At 41.3% G+C, this 23,443-nt stretch overlaps 2 protein-coding genes across 3 annotated transcripts in view; one reads left to right on the top strand and one right to left on the bottom strand.

The window, feature by feature from the left end:
* The first annotated feature begins 233 nt into the window (after positions 1 to 233).
* The window catches only part of st6gal2b (ST6 beta-galactosamide alpha-2,6-sialyltranferase 2b), a 27,091-nt gene continuing 3,881 nt past the window's right edge, over positions 234 to 23,443 (top strand). For both annotated transcript variants that reach the window (XR_006160227.1, XM_042757998.1), the window contains exons 1-5: positions 234 to 606; positions 8,659 to 9,402; positions 13,540 to 13,637; positions 13,748 to 13,849; positions 20,207 to 20,381. Coding sequence is in view for 1 of the 2 variants with exons in the window: in XM_042757998.1 (XP_042613932.1) it covers positions 8,682 to 9,402; positions 13,540 to 13,637; positions 13,748 to 13,849; positions 20,207 to 20,381 (1,096 nt within the window). In the remaining variant the exon portion in view is untranslated. The remainder of the gene's footprint in view (positions 607 to 8,658; positions 9,403 to 13,539; positions 13,638 to 13,747; positions 13,850 to 20,206; positions 20,382 to 23,443) is intronic.
* The window catches only part of tmtops2a (teleost multiple tissue opsin 2a), a 23,135-nt gene continuing 22,003 nt past the window's right edge, over positions 22,312 to 23,443 (bottom strand). The window contains exon 4 of the mRNA XM_042757999.1: positions 22,312 to 22,882. Coding sequence (XP_042613933.1) covers positions 22,697 to 22,882 — 186 coding nt within the window. The 3' untranslated portion in view covers positions 22,312 to 22,696. The remainder of the gene's footprint in view (positions 22,883 to 23,443) is intronic.

Raw genomic sequence — 23,443 nt, 5'->3', positions numbered from 1 at the left:
TAGAAAGAAAAGAAAAGAAAAGAAAAGAAAAGAAAAGAAAAGAAAAGAAAAGCAAAGCAAAGCAAAGCAAAGCAAAGCAAAGAAAATAAAATAAAAGAAAAGAAAAGAAAATAAAAGAAAATAATTAATTCTTAATATACGTTTGTGTCTTTCCCTCGGTGAATATGATTGCTTAAAGAAACGCACGTCCACGATTATAATAATGTAGGCTACACTGAACAACACTAGTGAGCATCCGACAGGACAATGTGCTCAGTGAAAACACTCTGAGGGCGGGCTGAATCTGTAGGCTAGTCGTCTCTCTTTCGTTCTCTGCACTCATTAGTTCTCGTCGCAGAGTTTTGAGAGCTTCAAGTAGAGCGTGACTTGAGACAAAAACATCACGCGAAGGCAATACCGAAACTGACAAAAGATCATGATAGAGAGAAAATACTCGGGTCCAGTTCTCTGGCGAGGAAACGGCACAATGGATTAATGTTTTAATGTAATGAATGTTCACACGTGGAAATTTATTATTGTTTATTTTGTTAAATGCAAGTGTTTGCTGAACGGAGCGGGTGAGAGGGGTTGAATGCAGTCGCGCGAAGCGAACTATCAACCGTTACAGTAAGTACACACTGCTGGCACACGAGGTTTTTCTTTCTTTTTTTTTTTTTATTGCAAGTTTGCAGTTTTTATCCTAAATGTGTAATTGTGCATTTGTGGAGTTCTATGTAGCATTCTTTCACATTGTCATTGTAAATGACATTAGGCTACGTTTAAGTTATGTTGAGGACCTGCAGTCTATTTGAAATACTTTCTTCCTTATAGGTTAATCAGTCAAAGAGAACATATTCAGCGGTACGCAGATAACTGCCTACTTTAATTGCTCTATTGTGGAAAAGGGCATTTGTCTCTACATATTTTCTAGTCATCTCACTACCACCATTGGTCATAAGATACTGACATTAATAAATCCTGTTTGTGTTCTACTTTTTATGGACAAAATAGGTTACATTCTGCAACTCTGGCAGCTGAAATGTACACTAAATGCAGCTTATGTCGAAATATTGATAAATATATAGAATATTTGATTTGCAAACCATGTTTTGCTCTGTTCATTGTTTTTTTATACAGATTATATTTTATGCAGTCCTTTTGCAGAGATGAGTACAACCTGTATTTGGTGTCTCACACAAGAGTTGAGGGTGACTAGTCAGATGCTGGCAGACTGTACTTGGCAAGAGTGCTGATATAGGTTTAATATTCTACCCTGGTTTTAGACAGACCATTGGAGAAGTTGACTAGGTGTAGAAAAAGAAAGAAGTGAAATCTGGGGGAAAAAAAAGAGCAATACTTCAGACCATACAACCATTATGAATATAATAATCTCAGTCAGCAACATTTTCCACCTTTTTACATCTATTCACTGTTTATTTTTTCCTCATGTGATGAGCACTTGTTTTGTTCCTCTGCATACTACTCATCAAAATGTGACCTTATTCTGTCTCCATTTGTTAATTTTTCCTTTGGCAATGATCTGTCACATGCAAACCTTCTGTTCGGATTTAAAAATCTTTTCTCCTTTTTTTTTTCTTGGCAGGTTTGCTTAAGTGTGTTTAAAAGCTTTGCTGATTTAAAATTCTCCTCCATAGTGGAATGCCTTTGCTGGCGTAGGCGTTTGTTTCTTTCAGTGGTATTGGGCACTGCAGGCCAAGTATGAAGGACTAAGAGACAGCGGGTGAAATTATTTATATCCTTTAATTTGTGATGGTAGAAGCCTAATGGTTAAGGATCTCAGCTTCAAAACAGAAAGCTTGCAGATTAAATCCCATTGTCATGCACTCACAGAAGAGGAGACTCACAGAAACGTTCAAGATGTATGACGATTGGAAACTGGTAAGTATACTGAGTAACTTAAATCGGAAACAGTGTGCTTATCTCTTGCAGAGTGGTGCAGGAAGCGGTCCACAGAGGAAGGAGACAGATGTGATAATTGTAACAAAGTTTGTAGATGCGGGAAGGAGGAGGGCGGGAATTGGCAAATAGAGTGAACTTTATAGTTACTTACACCATGTGTATCTGATATGATTAAAAAACAAAATTGTTGCATCCATAGACATATGCGTGTCTTTTTCAAACTCTAAATGTATTGTTTTACTAGTATTTATGTGTATTTAAACCTAAAATATGCATTATGTGGTAATAACACTGCATAATTGTGATAATATGACAGTGCACGTCTCTCTCTGGCTCAGCGCCAGCCAACGCGCAAAAACGCAGTTTGAATTTGACAGTTATGTGATGTCACCGAACGTTCTAAATCCCATATGTGGGACCATATTCCCAGGGGCACGGAAATAAGAATCCCATATGTGGGACCATACCATTCAAAAGGTTAATCCTTCCGGAGCTCCTTCGTGGGACTCGTGAGTGGCGCAGGTGTCGTTCATTATCATTCACTCCATCGGCCTCGCCCCACTCGTCACATACCATCATTGCCCCTCGCAGGCTGGGGGGTACCCACCAAACTGCGCTCTACTCCTCCCCGGGGGCCCCGTCACGGCGGCCGCAGCACCTGGGGGTATGGACAGATGAGGTGAGAGAAAAGGAGTCGGAAGGATGAGGAGAGACAGAGACGAGAGAGGGAAGAGAGGAAAAAAAGAAAATAATCTCGGTCAGGTTCCTGGACACACTGCCACTCAGCCCTCCACCAGCTGGGTGACCTCTTCCGCGATGCCTGGCAATGGCACTGGATAACTCTCGGTGGGCGGCTTGACACTCCTCCGCCACCCGGTGGACGGCGATGGCTCCTTCGGGTTCAAGGTAGCCAGCAGGAGTCCCCTGTTCCCCGCTTCTCCCCATCATGGCGAAACAGTGGCGACTCCTCCGCTCCCTCATGGACGGCAGCCATCCCTCCACAACCCAGGCGACCGGCAGCGAGTTTGTCTGTCCCCCCAGCAACTCACTCCAGTCCACCGCCTCGAGCATCCATGGCGGCAGTCTGCTCTGCCATGCTCGATGTCACGTCGGATTCACCATAGCAGCGAGGGATCTCTGACAGTGTGTCCCTCCTACCTCCCGGGTTTCAGCACCAATGTAACAAATGTTCGTAGATCGGGAAGCAGCAGACAGGAACCTGTGAACATTTAAACATAACTTAAATAATAAAATAAACACAAAACTGAAAATAGCACAACAGCCCCTAACGGACGACTGCCGCGCACAAACAAAACCAAAACAACATAAAGTCCAGGCCTGGTCCTTTCTCGTCCTTTACTGTCGTTACTCCTCCTTTTATCCTTCTGGAGCCCCTCCATGAGACTCAAGACCATTGAGTGGCACAGGTGTTACTCATTATCATTCACTCCACCAGCCTCACTCCGATCCCAGGGCTCTCAGACCCACCCCACTCGTCAAAATGATATTTCATAAAGGATAACAGGTAAGCAGTCAGGCAGGCAATGAAGGTAGACACAGAATGACTGGAAGTGCGGGTATTTGAGGGCTTATTCTAACAGGTACAGATTAGGGCTGCATGATTAATCGCATGCATTTGTCATGCGTGTCTCATCAGTAAAGCCGGTTCCGTGATTAGCGGTAAATGTCTGTCACCTGTTTTCAAACGGGAGCGCCAGTTTAATACACAGAGCCGTAGTTCACTGACAAGCTACGCAATATTCTGTTCATAATTGAGATTAATCGCATTCGATTATGAACACGATATTGCGTAGCTTGTCAGTGAACTACGGCTCTGTGTATGAACTACCGGTGCATTTGAAAACAGGTGACGGATATTTACCGCTAATCACGGAACCAGCTTTACTGATGAGACACGCATGACAAATGCATGCGATTAATCGTGCAGCCCAAGTACAGATGATCAGTACTACAGTGATTGACATCGGGGAGGTGTGGTGATGGAGTCTGGTGCTTAGGGGTTGACAGATTCCGTGACACCCATGGTGTGACAGGAGAGGTACATGAGATTAATTCTTACATGTGGTACTGTACATGAGATTAAATCACCTTGTGCCCTTGAGCAAAGCACTCAACACTAGGTAGCTACACAGATTCTTTTTCTATAATAATTTGTATAGTGGATGCAAAGGAGATTAAATGAAACAGTAAAGAATTTGCATATTTGGGGTGATGCCTTTTTACTGGATCTCCTTCTTGTGATTTTTGCCAGCACAAAGCTGGAATTGTGCACCTGACTCCCACACTTTAAGCCTTACCAAGCATGAATATGTCTGTATCTGTTTGTAGCATGTGTGTGTAGGCAGCTTTTCAAATGATCTTGGGTGTCTAAATCTATGATTAGAGAAGGTTCTTTGCATGGAAGGAAGTATATCATAAAGGGGTCATATGATGCAATTTCAATTTTTCCTTTCTCTTTGGAATGTTACAAGCTCTTGGTGTGAGAAGATTTGCATAACACTGCCCAAATGTTCACGCAAATAAAGGTGTAATTTTTATTCTCGCTGTAGCATTTTTGCCGCCGCCGCCATGTTGTGGAGATGCTGTATGTTTCATTGTGAAAGCGAAACTACTTTGTTTGGCCTTCCAAATGAGGAAGATATCCGCTTTGTCATGCCTAGAGCTGATACATGCTGGTCGCTGAGGAAATACAGATGTGTTCAGCACATTTTATGGAGGACTGTTTCCTGAACCTGCAGAGTAGCCTACAATGTGTCTGTGCTCAAAGGCTGTTTCTATAAAGTGGGGCAATTCCAACTTTGCAAGGACAGTCTGGCGCTTCTAACTCACAGCCTGTAAGTACATTTAAAGAATTTACCACTGATTATTCAAACGCGAGTTTTGAGCAATGTAGAGTAGCGCTTGTTGTATGTCGTTTTTCCGATCACAAATGCAGACATGGTTTTTGTCACGGTTCATGAATGCACCGTCTCCTGCTGGTTTGTTGTGACGTCATGTTAATTGTTTCATGTGGGTGTTACCGCTGATCGGCTGATCAGCGGCAGGTGCAGCTCGTTACAGCAACCTATTTAATGCCCAGTCTTTCGTCTCTTGTTTGTCAGATCGTTGTGTGAGGTCCGCGTGGTGTTTGTCTGTTCGAGATTCAGTGTTCCTGCTTCATGCTCTGTTTCCTGTTTGGTCGTCTCTGGATTAATGCTATCAGTACGGATACCTTGCCTTCACCAACTCCACCAACGCACTCAAGGGAATTGTCAGGTCTTCACCACTTCCATCATCGCACTCAAGGGAATCTACTCACCTGTCTGTGCTGCCACCGAAGTCCCTGCGTCATTCTCCAAGAGCCAGTCATCATCACATATTCTTAATAAACCTCATTATTACTTGCAGTTGCCTCCTGTCCTTTATCATGCCGTGACAGTTTTATGTTTACATGGCGCAATACGCAACGCAATGCATAAAAACACAGTATAAGTCATTATAATCAGTAATTATGTCCCCAGTGGATGCAACAAATTTCTAGTTTGTAATGGGTTTTATTGGATTTGTCTCGTTGCGCCGGTACACACAGAAACAAAGTATGGTAAGGTGCGTAACATTTCCATCATACGCTTGAGGTATTCAGCCAATCACAACGCACTGGATAGCTGGCCAACCAGCGTATACCTTGCTTTTCAGAACGATGAGCTTTGTAAAAATTTATTTTATTTTATTTATTTTTTTTTGACATAAATTTAATTGGGTGGTAAGTAGGTAGGTAAAAAAAAAACATAAGCACAAGATTGTATGAACTAATACAAATTAGCCACCAATTTGCCAAAGCATGAAATAGTTACGAATTGCCAATATATTTTGTTGGTTACTGCTCCTTTTGGTGAAGCTGGTGTACTCTGCTTATTTCAAAACAAATTCTTTTTTCTAATGCAAGGGCATTAAATAATTATAGTGTATCTCATTGACACATCATTCTAACCTAACTAAAGCCTTCACTCAACACAATAATGGCAATCCACCATCTAAAGCAGTTTTGCCCCAAGCCCTGATTCATTTCTGACCTTTGTGACAATAATAGATAACACACTATACATATATGCTGGGACATGCCAGTTAGAATAATAGCATCAACAATACCCCTGATTTCTTATGTTTCATTTTATGTTTCTTTTAATACACTTTTAATAGTAATTTGAGTAGTTGAAAGAGGGCTTTTATATGGGTAGTTATTTGGGTTATATTTTTGCATATTTTTTTGCGATGAAGCTTGTCATTCTAGTCTAGAGCTGTGTCTTTCTGCATCTTAGAAAATATATGTGTTTGTGTACAAGCCACTGCTTAGCAATCATTGTATAAAGAAATATGACATAAATATGAACTTTGAAGAATGAGGCTGTTAAGCTACTATGGAAGTATCATATCAAAGCTATATTTCACATTACATTAATATATTTAAGCTGTCATTCTCTGACAATATAGACATCCAGGATGTCACACAGCCGGACAGGTTTGGAACAACATGAGGGAGTAAATAAGGACAGTGTTTTTTTTTTTTTTTTTTTTTTAGTGACCTATTCTTTTACATTTTTTGCATTTAACAGATGTCCTCTAGAGATGCAATGTAGTCTTCCTAGTTGATCTAAAACTTTACAATTTTGAAGTTTCTGGCTAAATATGTTTCAGCACTGATTGAAATGTAAGTAAAAAATTCTCTCATTTATTTTTTTCCCTATGGAAAGTTACATTTAAATTACCTTCCCCAAAATGAATATCTAAATTAAGCCTCTGAGCCTAAATATTCTTCAAAATATTATCATTGATAGTTGTCTGCAGCCTTAACTCTTGTGTGGTTTGCTGTTTTGTGTATAATGATGGTCAGGTCCCCTGCAGTGTGAAAGCACATAGCAACGTCTGCCAGTCAGTTCTAAGAAATATCAGCAATTAGGAATTAGAACTGACCCATGCATTCAATTTCTACTGCGAACCAGTCCCTGTGTATACATTTGTGTACATAAATATTGTAGTTGCAGATTGCAGCTGCACTAGATTGTAATTTAACCTCTGTTATGCTGTTGTTAGTGAAAGCTATTTTGCTTGTAATTTCAGTTGACGTTACTGGGATGAGCAGAGGACAGGTTATTTTTGCAAAATCTCTTGGTGCATCAAGGTCAGCAAAAATGGATGTTTATGCATGCTACAGAGTATTAAGCTCTCAAAAAAAACTGTTGACACTGGTTTTCCAAAGATGCTTGTATGTACGATATCACTGTTATAAAGATCGCCGGTTTACTCTGCTCTGTGTATTGCAGTGTTCTTCTCCTCGGGGAAGTCGTGGCCTAATGGTTAGAGAGTCAGATTTGTAATCCAAAGGTTGCGAGTTTGAGTCTCGGGCCAGCAGGAATTGTAGGTGGGGGGAATGTACAGTGCTCTCTCCACCCTCAATACCACGACTGAGGTGCCCTTGAGCAAGGCACCAAACCCCCAGCTGCTCCCTGGGCGCCGCAGGATAAATGGCTGCTCACTGCTCCGGGTGTGTGTTCTTGGTGTGTGTGTGTTCATTGCTGTGTGCGTGCACTTTGGATGGGTTAAATGCAGAGCACAAATTCCGAGTATGAGTCACCATACTTGGCTGTATGTCACGTCACTTTCACTTTTCACTTTCTTTAACTCTGCTTTGAATAGACTGTAAACAAAAGCTATTTGTCTGCAAAACTGTAAGAGCAATTTTCAGCACGTCAAATTGAAAATCATTGTGTGAAGCAGATTTCTCTGAGAATGAAAAGTGTGTGATTTGACAGAAAATCCATGTAAAGTATAGAGAGAAAAAAATCAACACTGTACTTTGACAAAATCCCACAAAAGATTAAAATCTTTAAGACATTAAGACACTGAAAGGAAGTGGGTTTATTTTCTTATACTTAGTCATGAATGATTCTTTATTTAAAATGGGCTCTGCATCATTTGCAACATTTAGACATCAGCACCAAGACAGCCTGGAAGAGAGAGTCTCTTTGAAGGAGAATCGTGAAATAAGAAGCACAACAAAGTAGAATGTTCAAATAGGATGAAACTTTTTAACTGAATGTTAACAGCGAGAGAAGAGAATGAGTACATATGTAAGAATCACTGTTGAATTTGTTTCAGAATTCAAAAAGACCCAAACATAACATTGTCAGTCTAAGCTTGTTATAATGATGTTTCTTTAATCTGCAATCTTTGGATCTGTCACTCTCTCTCACCTCTCTCTGAGGTTCTGCCTATAATACTTACTAGTTTAAAGGAATCAAAGAAAAAGGGCAGTCGTTAAAAAAAAAAGTAGAGGTAGAGGTAGGAAAACATAAACACCCATAATGCACTGGGCTCAATCAGACAAGCAGGGATACAACAATTTTAAAGTATGACTGTAGTGTTCACAAAAGCACTGCAGCTGTCAAATTCCACCAGATGATCCATTTTGCTGGCAAATAAATGGGGATATCTTGGTGCAGGTAACACAGAAAAATAATAGCCTACAAATTGTTTATTTACGTATACCACCCGCATTGTCACAATACAAAGCTGGTTATAAATCGGTGAACTTAACCTTTAAAGTACATTTCTGGAACTAAACATTCAGATTGCTCCAAATAAAAAGTGAAATGAACAACCTTTTCTGGTTTCTAGACTTATTGGGGTCACTTGCAGGTTGACAATTTTTTACTGTGTACACACCCATATTAAGCGTCACCTCTTTCTGTCTCCCTCCAGGGTGAGAGTTGTAAAACAGGGTGATGGGAGTCCAGGACTCCCTATTGATGGGATTACGGCATGTCATGAAGCAGTCAGTTAAACTTCTGCTGCTGGTTCTACTGCTTTGGATGCTGCTCTTCCTTGCTGTCTTTACCCACCTAACTGACTCCCAGGTAAACCAGCCCCATAGGACAAGTTCCCCTTTCAACTCTGAATCTCAACACTCAACCTATGTTCAGCATAGTGCCCGGTCCATCATGGCATCCCATAATTCCAGCTGGGGTCTGTATGCAGAGAGGAGGGGTCCTTTCCAGCGCAGGCAAGTGTTTAAACCTCCTCGGGCTAGAGAAGAGTTTCATTTCAGGAATTCTGACAAACGTCCTAAAAAAGTGACTCCTAACAGTGACTACAGTGATGACTATTTTTCCAATGGCTGGTCGGTGGTTCGTGGTCTGTGGAAGGGACAAGTGTCCTCCAAAATGCTAAGCCAACGACTACAGCAAGCCATGAGGGACAATGCTCAGCCTAATAAGCACAATGTTCTCTACAAAGGCCAACAAAAGACAAGCAAGAGTAGACAGGAGATGCTGTGTCAGATGAAACAGCAAGCAAAACTCAGGACTCTGGATGGCTCTGAACAGCCCTTTTCTCACCAAGGTTTTCAACAGCTGGCTCCTCCTAAATTGCAGCAGACGTACACAACATGTGCTGTGGTGACTTCAGCAGGGGCAATGCTTAAATCATCACTGGGACCTGAAATTGGTGAGTTGGGTAGGGATTATATGCATATACTATATACACTAGTGGTCAAAATTTTGGAATAAGAATTTTTACTTGTTTGTTTATATATATATATATATATATATATATTATAAAGAAATCTTTTACAGTCACCAAGGCTCCATGTATTTGATAAAAAAAAAGAAACACAAATGTTATATTTATTTTAAATCATTTTTGCTTAGTATGGTTTAATTGGATCATCGAAGGTCAGCAGCAAAGACACTGGCTAATAAAATGGTATTAAATATGTAAAGGATATTTGTATTATTTAATACATTTAATTATTGTAGGTTTGCGTCATATTCTGAGTTTGCATTTCATGGTTTTTATTCATTTTGAGTAATACTGAATCTGCTTTTGTGCAAGTGAGATGAGTAAATACATGTTCACATTTATTCTAGAACTACAGTTAACATCATGTTTACACAGCGCTATAACGAAAATAAGCTCTGTGACCAAAAAAGTTTATTATACTTACACATTTTGTTCATAATCTTCACAAATTAACACAACTTTCATGACTTTTGAAGCCTAAATACAATCAGCAGAAGTAAGAAGTTAAAAATAGACTATAAACAAACTACACCACAGTCGCATGACTTCACCACTACCAACGTCACCACCACAAAGCACGTGACAACTCTTTGAGTCTTTATTAAAAATAGCCTATGCAAGTTGGAAAATTGGAGTTGGAATAGTTTTCAAGAGTGAGATAAGGCATTCAGGTTTTAACCAAAAACCAGTTCAAAAAAATCTTCTGACTTCAGGACAATGGAATCATAAGTGCTAACTCATGCTAACTCGTTTCCAGATTTTAGGACTCATTTCTGCAGCACTCAGTAGATTACTTTGTCTTCCAAACCTGGAAATGAGAAAAGAGACACAACATAAAGTCCGTTTTCAAATTCAATGTATTCTATAGTTTATAAACAGTTACAGTATATGCAGAAGTCCTTCAGAGAAATGTGCCATGCAATGCCCCCAACCATCAAATTTCAGATTAAAAAACTGTGAATTCTGGGGGTGCTAATGTGTTTAATAATAGATTACAGTACATATTATAATCATGGAATTTATTTATTACATATTTTAATGTTAAAATATTTAGCTATTTAGCTAATATTTAAAATCTGAGTAACATGTCTAATTACACAAAATTGTTTGTGTAAAATTGTTTTTATTTCATTATTTTTTATTAAGACTTTAATAGCCAAACTAAAAAGTGCACTTTCCTGTCTTGTTTTGATGGTTGCTCTCTCTCGCTCGCTTGCTTTTACTTTAATTCCCTCATTCCATTTCTTCCACTCAGTTCATCACCACTCTTTTTTCTTTTTCCTTGTTAGACCTTGATTTGGTCTGCTTTTGAATAGCGACATTGATGCACAAGGCCTGATTGTTGAATGTGAATACCACAGCCGACAGCCAATGGCAGATAAGCATTTGAGCAGTTCTCCCTGTTCTCTAGAAGCCCTTGAATAGCATTGCCCTGTTTCATTGTTAGAAAGAAGGAAAGGACTGCTGGCGGAAGCCACACCTTTTATTTGCATGTTTTTGTTTATTTATGGGAGTTTTAAACGACTTTCTGTGGCATTGAAATTTAAACCTTATATTCATAAATGTATTTATAAATGACATTTATAAATTCAAACAATTTTTTTTTAATTTGATTATATTCACGTTTTTAATACTCTTAAATGAAGCAAAATATTGGAAAGTGCGTCTAGATAAAATGGTTATTGTTGCTAGATGTTAGTGAATTGTCATTTGCTACCTTCTAGTGGTGATTGAATGTTTTGCAGGTAAAAAGACATGGATGGAAGAAGATCATCATAATGCAGAGTATAGAGATGCTTTGATTATTTAGGTCAATGAATAAGGAATTACTCCGTTTGCTATAGGGATATAGCAAAGGTAAAATCCAGTATACCTGTACATTAGGCTCCTGTCCGTTAGGAGTTTATTCTGGAATCATCTGCCTTGCAAAACTAGAGGGAGCAATATCTTACAATATTAGCTTGGCCATAACACTTTTTGCAGACTGAGCACAAGTTCCTTTTCCTTTTTCTTTTTTTAATAATAATAATCATACTTTAAGTATATCTATGGTTTTGTTTAAAATGTCTAATGACAAAAATGCCTATTTTTTGTGTTTATTTAATGTTGGTTTTAATGAAACACCTGTACAAAAAAAAAAAAAAAAGAAAAAAAAAAATTGTAGGATACGCATTTACAATGCTCACTCAGAAATTACAAGAACTCTCTCTATAATTACAAAGAAACGGCAAGTAACGCATTGAACTGAATGTGAAATTTTGACGTAGAAAGACTGAAGTAGTCATCTTTGTTCAATACTTTCAGTTCAGAATTAAGTACACTGAACAAAATTATAAACGCAACACTTTTGTTTTTGTCCCCATTTTTCATGAGCTGAACTCAAAGATCTAAGACTTTTACTATGAACACAAAATGCCTATTTCTCTCAAATATTGTTCACAAATCTTTCTAAATCTGTTAGTGAGCACTTCTCCTTTGCCGAGATAATCCATCCACCTCACAGGTGTGGCATATCAAGATGATTATTGCACAGGTGTGCCTTAGGCTGGCCACAATAAAAGGCAACTCTAAAATGTGCAGTTTTACTGTTTTGGGGGGGGTCCGAAAACCAGTAAGTATCTGGTGTGACCACCATTTGCCTCACGCAGTGCAACACATCTCCATCGCATAGAGTTAATCAGGTTGTTGATTGTGGTCTGTGGAATGTTGGTCCACTCCTCTTCAGTGGCTGTGCGAAGTTGCTGGATATTGGCAGGAACTGGAACACGTCGTTGTAAATGCCGATCCAGAGCATCTCAAACATGCTCAATGGGTGACATGTCTGGTGAGTATGCTGGCCATGCAAAAACTGGGATGTTTTCAGCTTCCAGGAATTGTGTACAGATTCTTGCAACATGGGGCCATGCATTAGCATGCTGCAACATAAGGTGATGGACGTGGATGAATGGCACAACAATGGGCCTAAGGATCTTGTCATGGTATCTCTGTGCATTCAAAATGCCATCAATAAAATGCACCTGTGTTCGTTGTCCATAACATAGGCCTGCCCATACCATAACCCCACTGCCACCATGGGCCACCCGATGAGGACGACGAGCATGCAGATGAGCTTCCCTGAGATGGTTTCTGACAGTTTGTGAAGAAATTCTTTATTTATGCAAACCGATTGTTGCAGCAGCTGTCCGGGTGGCTGGTCTCAGACGATCTTGGAGGTGAAGATGCTGGATGTGGAGGTCCAGGGCTGGTGTGGTTACACGTAGTCTGAGGTTGTGAGGCTGGTTGGATGTACTGCCAAATTCTCTGAAATGCCTTTGGAGATGGCTTATGGTAGAGAAATGAACATTCAATTCACGGGCAACAGCTCTGGAGGACATTCCTGCAGTCAGCATGCCAATTGCACGCTCCCTCAAAACTTGCAACATCTGTGACATTGTGTTGTGTGATAAAACTGCACATCTTAGAGTGGCCTTTTATTGTGGCCAGCCTAAGGCACACCTGTGCAATAATCATGCTGTCTAATCAGCATCTTGATATGCCACACCTGTGAGGTGGATGTAATATCTCGGCAAAGGAGAAGTGCTCACTAACACAGATTTAGACAGATATGTGAACAATATTTGAGAAAAATAGGCCTTTTGAGTTCAGCTCATGAAAAATGGGGGCAAAAACAAAAGTGTTGCATTTATAATTTTGTTCAGTGTATATATTGGGGGTAGATTTCTAAGAATTCGGGATAAGGGTATTTTTCTTAAAACTCAGGTCAGGGCAAGATTAAAATACAAATTAGCAGATTTTTATTAAGGCAAGTTGTTGTATAAATTCATGTAATTTATCAATTAAAATATTTGTTGGTTAAAACAATGATTTGACAATTTTGTATGTTTTATAATTATTTTACAATTTAAATTTAGCTGAAAAAGCATACTCTTCTTCAGTATAATCAGAGTTTATAATCACTGTGACAATGTAGGAGCATGTTGTCACAAAAGGTCAACATATGTTTTCCCTTATAAAACTTGACTGGTCTTTTTGATTGATTGACTGCTGTTTTTGCCCTTTTAGATTCCCATGATGCAGTGTTGCGTTTTAATGCTGCACCCTGCAAGGGCTATGAAAGAGATGTGGGCAGCAAGACAACCATTCGAATCATGAACTCTCAGGTAGGGTCATTTGCATTAATGCACACAGACACAAACCTTTACCCTCTGACTCATTCCCTGTCTCCCTGTGTGCAAGGACTAAATAAAGATGTTTTCTTCTCTTTTATCAGATTTTAGCAAACCCCATACACAAATTCAACAGCAGTTTGATCTATAAGAACATTACCTTGGTAGCCTGGGATCCGGCTTCTTATAACATTGACCTGCATAAGGTATGAAAAGTTACATCATAGTAAATCTGTCAGCAGCATGGAAAAAAAAGTTGCTTGTGTAGTTTTCTGGATAGTTTTCTTTCCTGAGATATATAATTGACTTTGAAGGTATAGATGTGACATTAGCAGCATACTGGCCATTAGAGGAATCATTTACAGTTATTAGGTCCATGGGTCGCACGTGCAAAAACAGATCTCTGCCTCATCAGCATCCCACAGGAGCTCCAACCTCGCATGTGATATCATATGGGGGAAAAAAAATAATTCTGGCAAAATAGTACTTGTAATCAGTCTCATTAAAGCAGTTAATCCTTAATGCTGCACCTCACGATCAAAAAAAATAAATAAATACATTTATTATAATAAAAAAAATACCATAACAGCTGTAAAAAGTGAGTCACATTTCACAAAAACACTCTGTCATTCTTTAACTGTCTTGGGCCTTGATAATCCTCAGTTGAAATAATCTTTATGGAACTGGCTCCTCGGTTACGACATGGCACTAACTTCTGTGTACAACGCTCATATACTGCACTCTTCTTCGCTCCTTCTCTCCATGTGTCCATAATGCTAGAACCAGACTACCTGTCAAATTAAAAGTCTTCTGACCTGCAGACCTGTATGAATATACACCTACAGTCTATACAGTTTTGGGCTACTGACAAAAATAATATATGTACACAAAGAAAAAATAAACTTAAAAGTATTATTTTAAAATTATTTTATTATTAATATAATAATATATAATATATAATTACACTAGGGTGAATAGGAACATGACTTTATTCAGCCACAACTTCCTGTTTCACAGAAGTATAAATATGAGGGAACACAAAGGCCAAAATCCTTCAAAATGAGTAAAACCAAATAATATAGTTCTAATGTGCAGCAAAAGACTTTTGAGCTTCACAAAATAGGTGCAGTAGGAAAAATAGCTAAAGCATTGAAAACGTCTCTAGGTTACGTATGTAACCCTAGTTCCTCGAGGGAACGAGACGCTGCGTCGAACGCTTTGGGGACTCTGAATATCATGTGTAATCAGTCCAATGAAAGAGCGTGACGTCACGGGCGGGGTGACGTAAGCGACCAGGAAGCTATAAAAGCACATGCCGCGCAGCTGGCATCGGCTTCGAGTACCAGCAAGCGCCGGCAGGGGTGCCGGGGGGTATGGCTCCGAGACACAGCGTCTCGTTCCCTCGAGGAAACTAGGGTTACATACGTAACCTAGAGACGTTCCTCTTCAGGAACTCGAGCTGCGTCGAAACGCTTTGGGGAACGAGTACCAACGCTGCCAGACTACCAAACCCCTGCCTAGTGTGTATCCGAAGAGCACAGCTTAGGACGAGAGGACGGATGCGCCTGGAGTGACCGGTATGTCTAAGCCGTAAAATCTTGCAAATGTAGAGGGCGTGGACCACCCCGCAGCGTTGCAGATTTCCAGCATGGATACACCTGCCAAAAAGGCCGCCATACCCCATGTGGAGTGAGCCTTGGCTCCCAACAGCGGGGGACGACCAGAGGACTCATAGGTGGCGTTGATAGCCTCGACTATCCAACGACTAATAGACTGCTTAGAAGCAGGAGAACCCCTTTTGGGGGGACCATAGCATACAAGCAATTGGTCTGTTTTTCTCCACAGGGCAGCTCTGTGGACGTATGTGTCCAGTGCTCGAACTGGACACATACAATTTAGCTTCTCTTGGTCAGGCTCCCGAAAGGGAGGAGGACAGAAAGCCTGCAGCACTACAGGTTGTGGTGTGACAGAGGGGACCATAGGAACATATCCTGCTCGAGGGTATATGAACGCTTTGGTCATGCCAGGTGCAAAGTCCAGATATGTAGGGGCCACTGAGAGGGCCTGCAAGTCTCCTACTCTCCTCAGAGAGGTAATGGCCAACAGAAAGGCGGTTTTAAGTGTCAGATGTCTGTCTGAGATATCTTGAATAGGCTCAAATGGAGGTCTGCACAACGCCTCTAGCACCACAACCAAGTCCCACGGGGGAATACGGGACCGTACTGGAGGTCTCAGCCTCAGTGCACCGCGGAGGAAACGTGTAACTAAGGGGTGTCTTCCCAAAGACTGACCATCGAGAAGGGCGTGGTAGGCCGCAATGGCCACCACGTAGACCTTCAGCGTGGAGTGGGTCAACCCTGCAGAGAGCCTGGCCTGTAGGAATTCCAGAACTGTACCAACTGGGCAGTTTACTGGGTCTAGCTGGCGGTCTCTGCACCATGAGGTGAAGAGTTTCCACCTCAGGGCGTACAGTTTCCTCGTTGAGGGAGCTCTGGATTGGAGGAGGGTCTCAACAACCTCGGTTGAGAGACCGGATGCTATGAACTGCGCCCCCTCAGGGGCCACACCCACAGCTTCCACAGCTCCGGGCGAGGGTGAATTATCGTGCCCTGCGCCCTGTGAGAGTAGGTCTGCCCTGATCGGTATCTCCCAAGGAGAGCCGTCGAGGAGCGAGACCAAATCTGCGAACCATATTCGGCCCGGCCAGAACGGGGCTACTAACAATAGACGGACCCCGTCCCGGCGTACTCTCGCCAGAACTCCCGGGAGCAGAGCAATAGGGGGAAATGCGTACAGACGAAGCCTCGGCCAGGTCTGTACCATAGCGTCCAGTCCCAGGGGAGCTGGATGAACTAGAGAGAACCAAAGGGGACATTGTGCTGTCTCCTGAGTTGCAAAGAGGTCTACTTGAGCTCTGCCAAAAATTCTCCATATCTGCTCCACCACCTCGGGGGGTGAAGCTTCCATTTCCCGGGCCTCGGCCCCTGCCTCGACAGTATGTCTGCTCCCACATTCAGTTTCCCAGGAATATATACTGCTCTGAGTGAGAGGAGTTTGCCCTGGGACCACACAAGGATCTGGTGCGCCAGCTTGTACAGGGGTCGCGAACGCAGTCTTCCCTGATGGTTGATGTAAGAGACCACCGATGTGTTGTCGGTGCGCACCAACACATGGTGATCCCTTAGGTCTGGGAGGAAGTGCTTCAGTGCACGATATACTGCTAGCATTTCTAGACAATTGATATGTCATGTCAGATGGCGACCGCTCCACAGACCGCAGGCAGGGTGGCCACTCATGACCGCACCCCAGGCAGTGAGGGAAGCATTCGTCACTAGTGTTACACGGCGACCAGGAGCTCCCAGCACTGGGCCCTGATTCAAGAACCAAGGTTTCTTCCACATGTCTAAGGCACGGAGGCAGCGCCGCGTGACCTTGATAGTTCGAAGTGGATTGCCCCTCGGGGAAAATCCCTTGGTCTTGAGCCACCACTGTAGGGGTCTCATGTACAGCAGGCCAAAAGGTATCACGTTGGACGCAGCTGCCATCAGACCCAACAATCTCTGAAATTGTTTGACAGTGAGTGACTGGCCTTCTTTGAGTCTCTCGACTGAGATGAGGGATCGACTCGATACGAGCAGGGGACAATCGTGCCTGCATCGCGGTCGTCGAATCCCATACTACGCCTAGATAGGTGGTTCTCTGAACTGGGAGAAAGTACACTCTTCTTGGCGTTCAGTCTCAAACCCAGCTCCCCCATATGTGCGAGAACGACATCTCGATGCCGAGCCGCAACCTGCTCTGACTGAGCTAAAATCAACCAATCGTCGATATAGTTGAGAATGCGGATGCCCTGCATGCGCAGGGGGACCAGAGCCGCATCTACACATTTCGTGAACGTGCGGGGTGAGAGTGCAAGGCCAAAGGGAAGTACTCGATATTGGTAAGCTTCGCCCCCGAAAGCGAACCTCAGAAACTTCCTGTGTTGTGGAAGGATGGATATGTGGAAGTATGCATCTTTGAGATCTATTGTGACAAACCAGTCCTCGGACCTGATCTGAGCTACAACATGCTTGATCGTGAGCATTTTGAACTTCAGTCTCATAACTGATCGATTTAAGACCCCCAGGTCTATGATCGGACGCAACCCCCCATCCTTCTTTGGAACTATGAAATACCGGCTGTAAAATCCGGATTCCCTGTCTTGAGGAGGGACCACCTCGATGGCCTCCTTCTCTAATAGGGCTTTCACTTCTTGTTCCATAACCAGACCCTGCTCGGGGCCGACTATCGTCGGAGTAACCCCGTTGAACATCGGCGGTGCAGAGCCGAACTGAATACGGTAGCCTTTCTCTACCGTGTGCAGGACCCATTGAGATACATTTGGCAGTAGTTTCCACGCTGGCAAATAATCTACTAAGGGAATCAGTCTCTCGAGATTGACCTCTGGTGTAAGAGGCCCCCGCAGGGGTGGCGAGCGTCTCAGCCCCGCTACGCGCACGGGCGGAAGATACTGAGAGTGATGCTCGTTGGGGACCGCTGCGCCCTGGAACACTGGCAGGGTTGGCAGACCGGCCCCCAGAGGGCGCTGAGGCGAGACGGGCACCGTGTACTGCGGTGTGCACCGCTCTACCCCAGCAGAGGCTGCCCTCTGATGCCCTGGCTCTCTGGCGTCAGGGCTTGCGAACCCCACGAGTACAGCTGCCGTTCTGCCTCGGCAGAAGCGGGGCCAGCACCGCGGGGAACGCTGGCGAAGGCTCCCTCCTCAAAGAGAGCCCTCCGGGAACGAAGCAGCCGCACCGACATCCTCTCACAATGCGGACAGTCGGCCCCCTCGAGAGCCGACTCGGTGTGCTTCGAACCCAGGCAGACCACGCACAGACTGTGTGTATCCCCGCTCATAATGTAGCGCGGGCAGGGAGGGACACACAGTCTGAAACGCGATCCGGATTCGCCTTTGGAATGCTTAGTTTTCGCCTTGCTCTTTGACATGACTTGGAGCTCTACTGGACAGACAACAGTAAATAAGACTCACAAGACAAACTGAGGACATTCACACACAGAGCGCTTGCTGAAGACGCGAAGCTGATGCCAGCTGCGCGGCATGTGCTTTTATAGCTTCCTGGTCGCTTACGTCACCCCGCCCGTGACGTCACGCTCTTTCATTGGACTGATTACACACGATATTCAGAGTCGCTCACGCTAGACACGTTCCCCAAAGCGTTCGACGCAGCTCGAGTTCCTGAAGAGGAATTCCCATTTCCACCATCAGGGCAATAATTAAGAAGTTACAATCAACAGGAAATGTTATGAATTTGCCTGGGTGGGGACGTTTGTCTATATTGTCTTAAAGCAAGACGAGGAGGATAGTTTGAGTGGCCAAAGACTCTCCAAAGATCACAGCTGGAGAATTGCAGAAAATCAATAATATCAATCAATCAATCAATCAATCAATCAATTAATAATTAAAACATCAAACAGCACCTACATAACCACAAATTGTTTGGGAGGGTTTCCAGAAAACAATACTCTGCTCTAATCTGAAAACAAACTCCAGCATATTGAGATGCCAGACACTACTGGAACTTAAAATGGGACTTGGTTCTATGGGTTCTTTGCTGGGAAAAATCCCATACAGAAATCTTATATATAGCAATATATATAAAACACATATTTATTATAAATGTCCATGTATGAATTTCACAGATATAAAAATATATGTCAGATACTTGCTCATATATGCAACATATATTTCAAAATCTAACAAAAATGTGTAACAAATATTTTCCCAAATACACACATACAGTATATGGCACATATATGCCTATAGAATATATGTGAATATATATAGCACATACTGTATATGCATATAGAAAATTTAGCAGCAAACACTCAAGATGGGCTTGGTGCACAAAGGGATAAAAAAAAGCAACCCATGTCCACATTTAAATATACTGCTGTATCTTTAATGTTGTGGGCCTATTTTTTTATGCTGGAGTGTCCTGGACATCTTGTTCAGACAGATGGCATGATGGATTCTATCAGAAACCTGACTGCCCCTGCTAGAAATGGGCCATGGATGGATCTTCCAGCACGACAATGATTTATTATTTAGAAGAGGTGTATTCAAGTCATTACATTAATGAATTGCATTTTTAAATATATAAATAAATCCATACAAATTTAGCAGTATGTCACTGACCTTTTAATAAAACATGAAACTGTTTCGCAGACAAGGCATAAGCCTAGTCCAAGATCCAGATGCATGTTTGAGCTATTTTAACTGCAAGCAACTTGCCCTGATTATATCATTTGATTTGTATCAAGATGTACACCAGTAATGGTTATTTATTTAATTATTTATATATTTATTTTGTAAGACACATTATTTATATATTATATATATATATATATATATATATATATATATATATATATATATATATATATATACACCAAAAGTCCTAATTAAACTAAGGCTTAATTTATGCCCTGTCTTTGAAACCAGGCCTTATTGTCAGGACTTTATAGTTAACAATATTTTCCTGTTTTCTCCATACCCACAGTGGTACCAGCAACCCGATTATGACCTGTTTACTCCATACATAAATCACAGGAAGAATTTCCCAGAGCAGCCCTTTTATATCCTGCATCCTTCATTTATCTGGAAACTCTGGGATATTGTGCAAAGCAACACACAGGAGAACATTCAACCCAACCCTCCTTCTTCAGGATTTATAGGTTTGTCTCTTCATCATTAACACAAGCACATATATCTGTCCATTTTTTGATCCTTGCGCTCAGGAAAATTGTTGTGCCACATGTTGTGATGGTAATTTCTGAGAGATTTGCCATGCTGTGCAGTTGACGCACATATTCGACCCTAATTTAAGCAAGATCAAATGTTTCTCTGCCTACTTTTCCAGCATATCTGCTGAATTACAAATGATAATCATGTCTGTTTGTATTCACTGTTCCTCTTGAATTAATTTTTGACTGAAGAGTGCAGGATGTGTGCGTGTGTGTGTGCAAATGCTGAAATGTGTAACTAGGTGATATCAATTTGATAGATGCAAGTTCAGAGGCATGACAGGATTATTTCAAACAGGCAGGGACTTCATGTGCAAAAAAGCAAACTCTCCATTACATTTCTAGAGGATACTTACCTTGCCGCAGGGCAATGGCTAACTGGCTGCATGAGTGCCCAGTGCAGCATAGAGCCAATAAATGTGCATGAAAACACACACATACACACTCTTTCTTGTTCTCTCCCTTGTGAGTTCTTTGCTGAATTTTGAGAATGAATGAAGGTTTGGCTTAAAACTCAAGCTCTAAAAGAGACAAACAAGCAAATGAACAAAGGTTGAGGACTTATGCCAATATATATAGAGTATAATTTTGGGTTGGTTTATTTTCTCGTAGGATTTGTCTGGGTCTGTGTGAATCAGAGCTGTTAATACAAATTGATGGCTTTCAAACAGACAATGAACATTCATAAAATCTATCAAACATCATAATGTATGTGCTATCAAAGGCACAATCCAATATCTGCTACTAAGAAAGCACTACAACAACCTTCAATGTAGAAATGTTAATCCTTTTTTTTTTTTTTTTCATTCAGTGTTTTGAGTGAGTGATTGTGGACTATTATGGATTTGACGTAAAGAAATAGTTAAACCACACTCTCTTCATTTACTCCACCCTCATGTTGTTCCAAAACCATATGACTTACTTTAACAAAATGAGATAGGGTGCTTCACAACAGAGTGCTGCAGTGGGCCAACATTTTTTTTTATTTTATTTAATTTTTTTGGTTGTCCTTTTGCTTTTAAATTATTACAAAAACTAAGCTCAACCAAAGTTTGTTTTTACATGTTTTGTTCATTATGATAATCTTAACAAATGAACACAACTTTTATGAACTTCTTTTTGAACTTTTTGAACACTGACTTCACAACGATGGAACCAGAAGAGCTAAAATGCTAACTCGTTTCCAGGGTGTGGCCTACAAAAATATGTCACCCTGCTGTGATCTATTTGAAGACTACATCCTTCCTAGTTCAGTCCATCTAAAGGCTTCTATGCTAAATTCCTCCTCAGTGTTAAATGCTAGAATGACACTGTTTAGTAAGGCTCATTAAATGATGTGAGGACACAAGGTGGTATACTTGATGCATCCCTCGAAACATGCTGCATGATGGATATGAAAAGAAAGCTACCTTCCAAGGATCCTTCAAATTGAGATGACCTTCAAAGGCGCTTGAAGATGTGGCAACCAAGATATGCAGATTTACTAGGATATAGCCTTCTGATTGAGAAGCCTCCAATAAATATTTATTTGGGTGAATTCAGTACAGTGACAGTACATTTTTTGCTTACCACATTGACATTTTTGCTTATACTGCCTTTGGACTGAATTCACCCAACTGGATACAACACGTAAATTAGTTAATTAATGATGAGGGTGAGTAAATGACAGAATTTTCATTTTTGGGTAAACTCTTCCTTTAAAATTACCACTAGTGACCAAGTTTGGAAATACTGTCTTAGATCACTGGACACCTTTGAAGCAATGATGTGACTAGTGATCCAAATGTCACCATGCTTGAGCTCCAGAAAATAATGGTGAGATTAGAAGCAGGGTAGAAAAATAATACAAAGCAGTCATGGGTTGAGGATTTTACTAGTTTTTCAGCTTCCTTTAAATTCACAGATTTATTCAACATCTTATTCAGGCCTAACCTTAAATGGGTTGGGAACACACAGTCAACATGAGGGTAAGCACATTCAGAAGTAATGTACCAGCACTAAACATCCATTTTAACAAGTCACCAGTGGCTGTTTGCACACATCAAGTTACATACAAATACTTACTGAAAATGGTGTGTGTTATGTCAGACAACAGTTTGTCATCACAAAGATGACTGTAGAGATCTTTTTGCTACAGTTCTGTTTTTCAGAACATCATTGGCATCATTTGGGACACTATGTAGGTTTAGAATGGGGCAGGGTGGAGCTTGGAACCTCAAGGTGTTATTTTTATTTTGTGGATTGGTTCAGCCTGAGACAGGGGTGCTGCACTCATTTTGGAGACCAATGGATGGAGGTGCGTTGCCAGCCACTGTGTTGTTATAAGCCCTTCTGTTGAGCTGGATACCAGTAGTTCTTGAAGGCATAGAGGACTGTCCATTCTTTAGAGAGCTGTGTTTGCAATGAAACAGGATGAGGAAACACCTGTAAAACTGCACAAAACACAATAAATTTGCACTCATATTTTCTGAGACACAAAAGATGCAGAGCCATTTCAATTTTGTATGCCATTTCAATTTTGTGTGACAGATTGCCTAGCTTACTTGGAATTGCAGCACCTGCATTATGTATTCTTCTTTTGGAGTTATTATTTTTTCTTATTTTTTCTTGTTTTTACCTTGAGGAGCAGTCTTGATATCATTTCCTTTTTTTTCTTCCTTTTTTTCTGTGTGTTGGTTGTAGCAAAATGTAATAATATATTGTTATTTTATAGAAAATTAATATTTAATATTAATTTTCTATAAAATAACAATATAATATTAAGCCAAAGTATTCTCTTCTACATTCAGTCCTTTTTGTGTGTCATGTGATCATCTCTTCACAGCTTCTGTAGTATGATGCCTAAAGGATGGCAATTAAATTCAAACCGATTCACACAAAAGTCCCTGTAGCATGCCCCGAACTACAGTGAAGACACACACCCCACTGATTTTTAAATGATAGCTGATGGGTTGGTGTTAGTCAATACACTTGGATCAATCTGTCTTAGGTGA

Source organism: Cyprinus carpio, chromosome A6 (genome assembly GCF_018340385.1).
Source record: "Cyprinus carpio isolate SPL01 chromosome A6, ASM1834038v1, whole genome shotgun sequence".
Lineage (NCBI taxonomy): Eukaryota > Metazoa > Chordata > Actinopteri > Cypriniformes > Cyprinidae > Cyprinus > Cyprinus carpio.
Note: the sequence above shows the minus strand (reverse complement) of the source record. Positions and strands in the feature narration are given on the sequence as shown.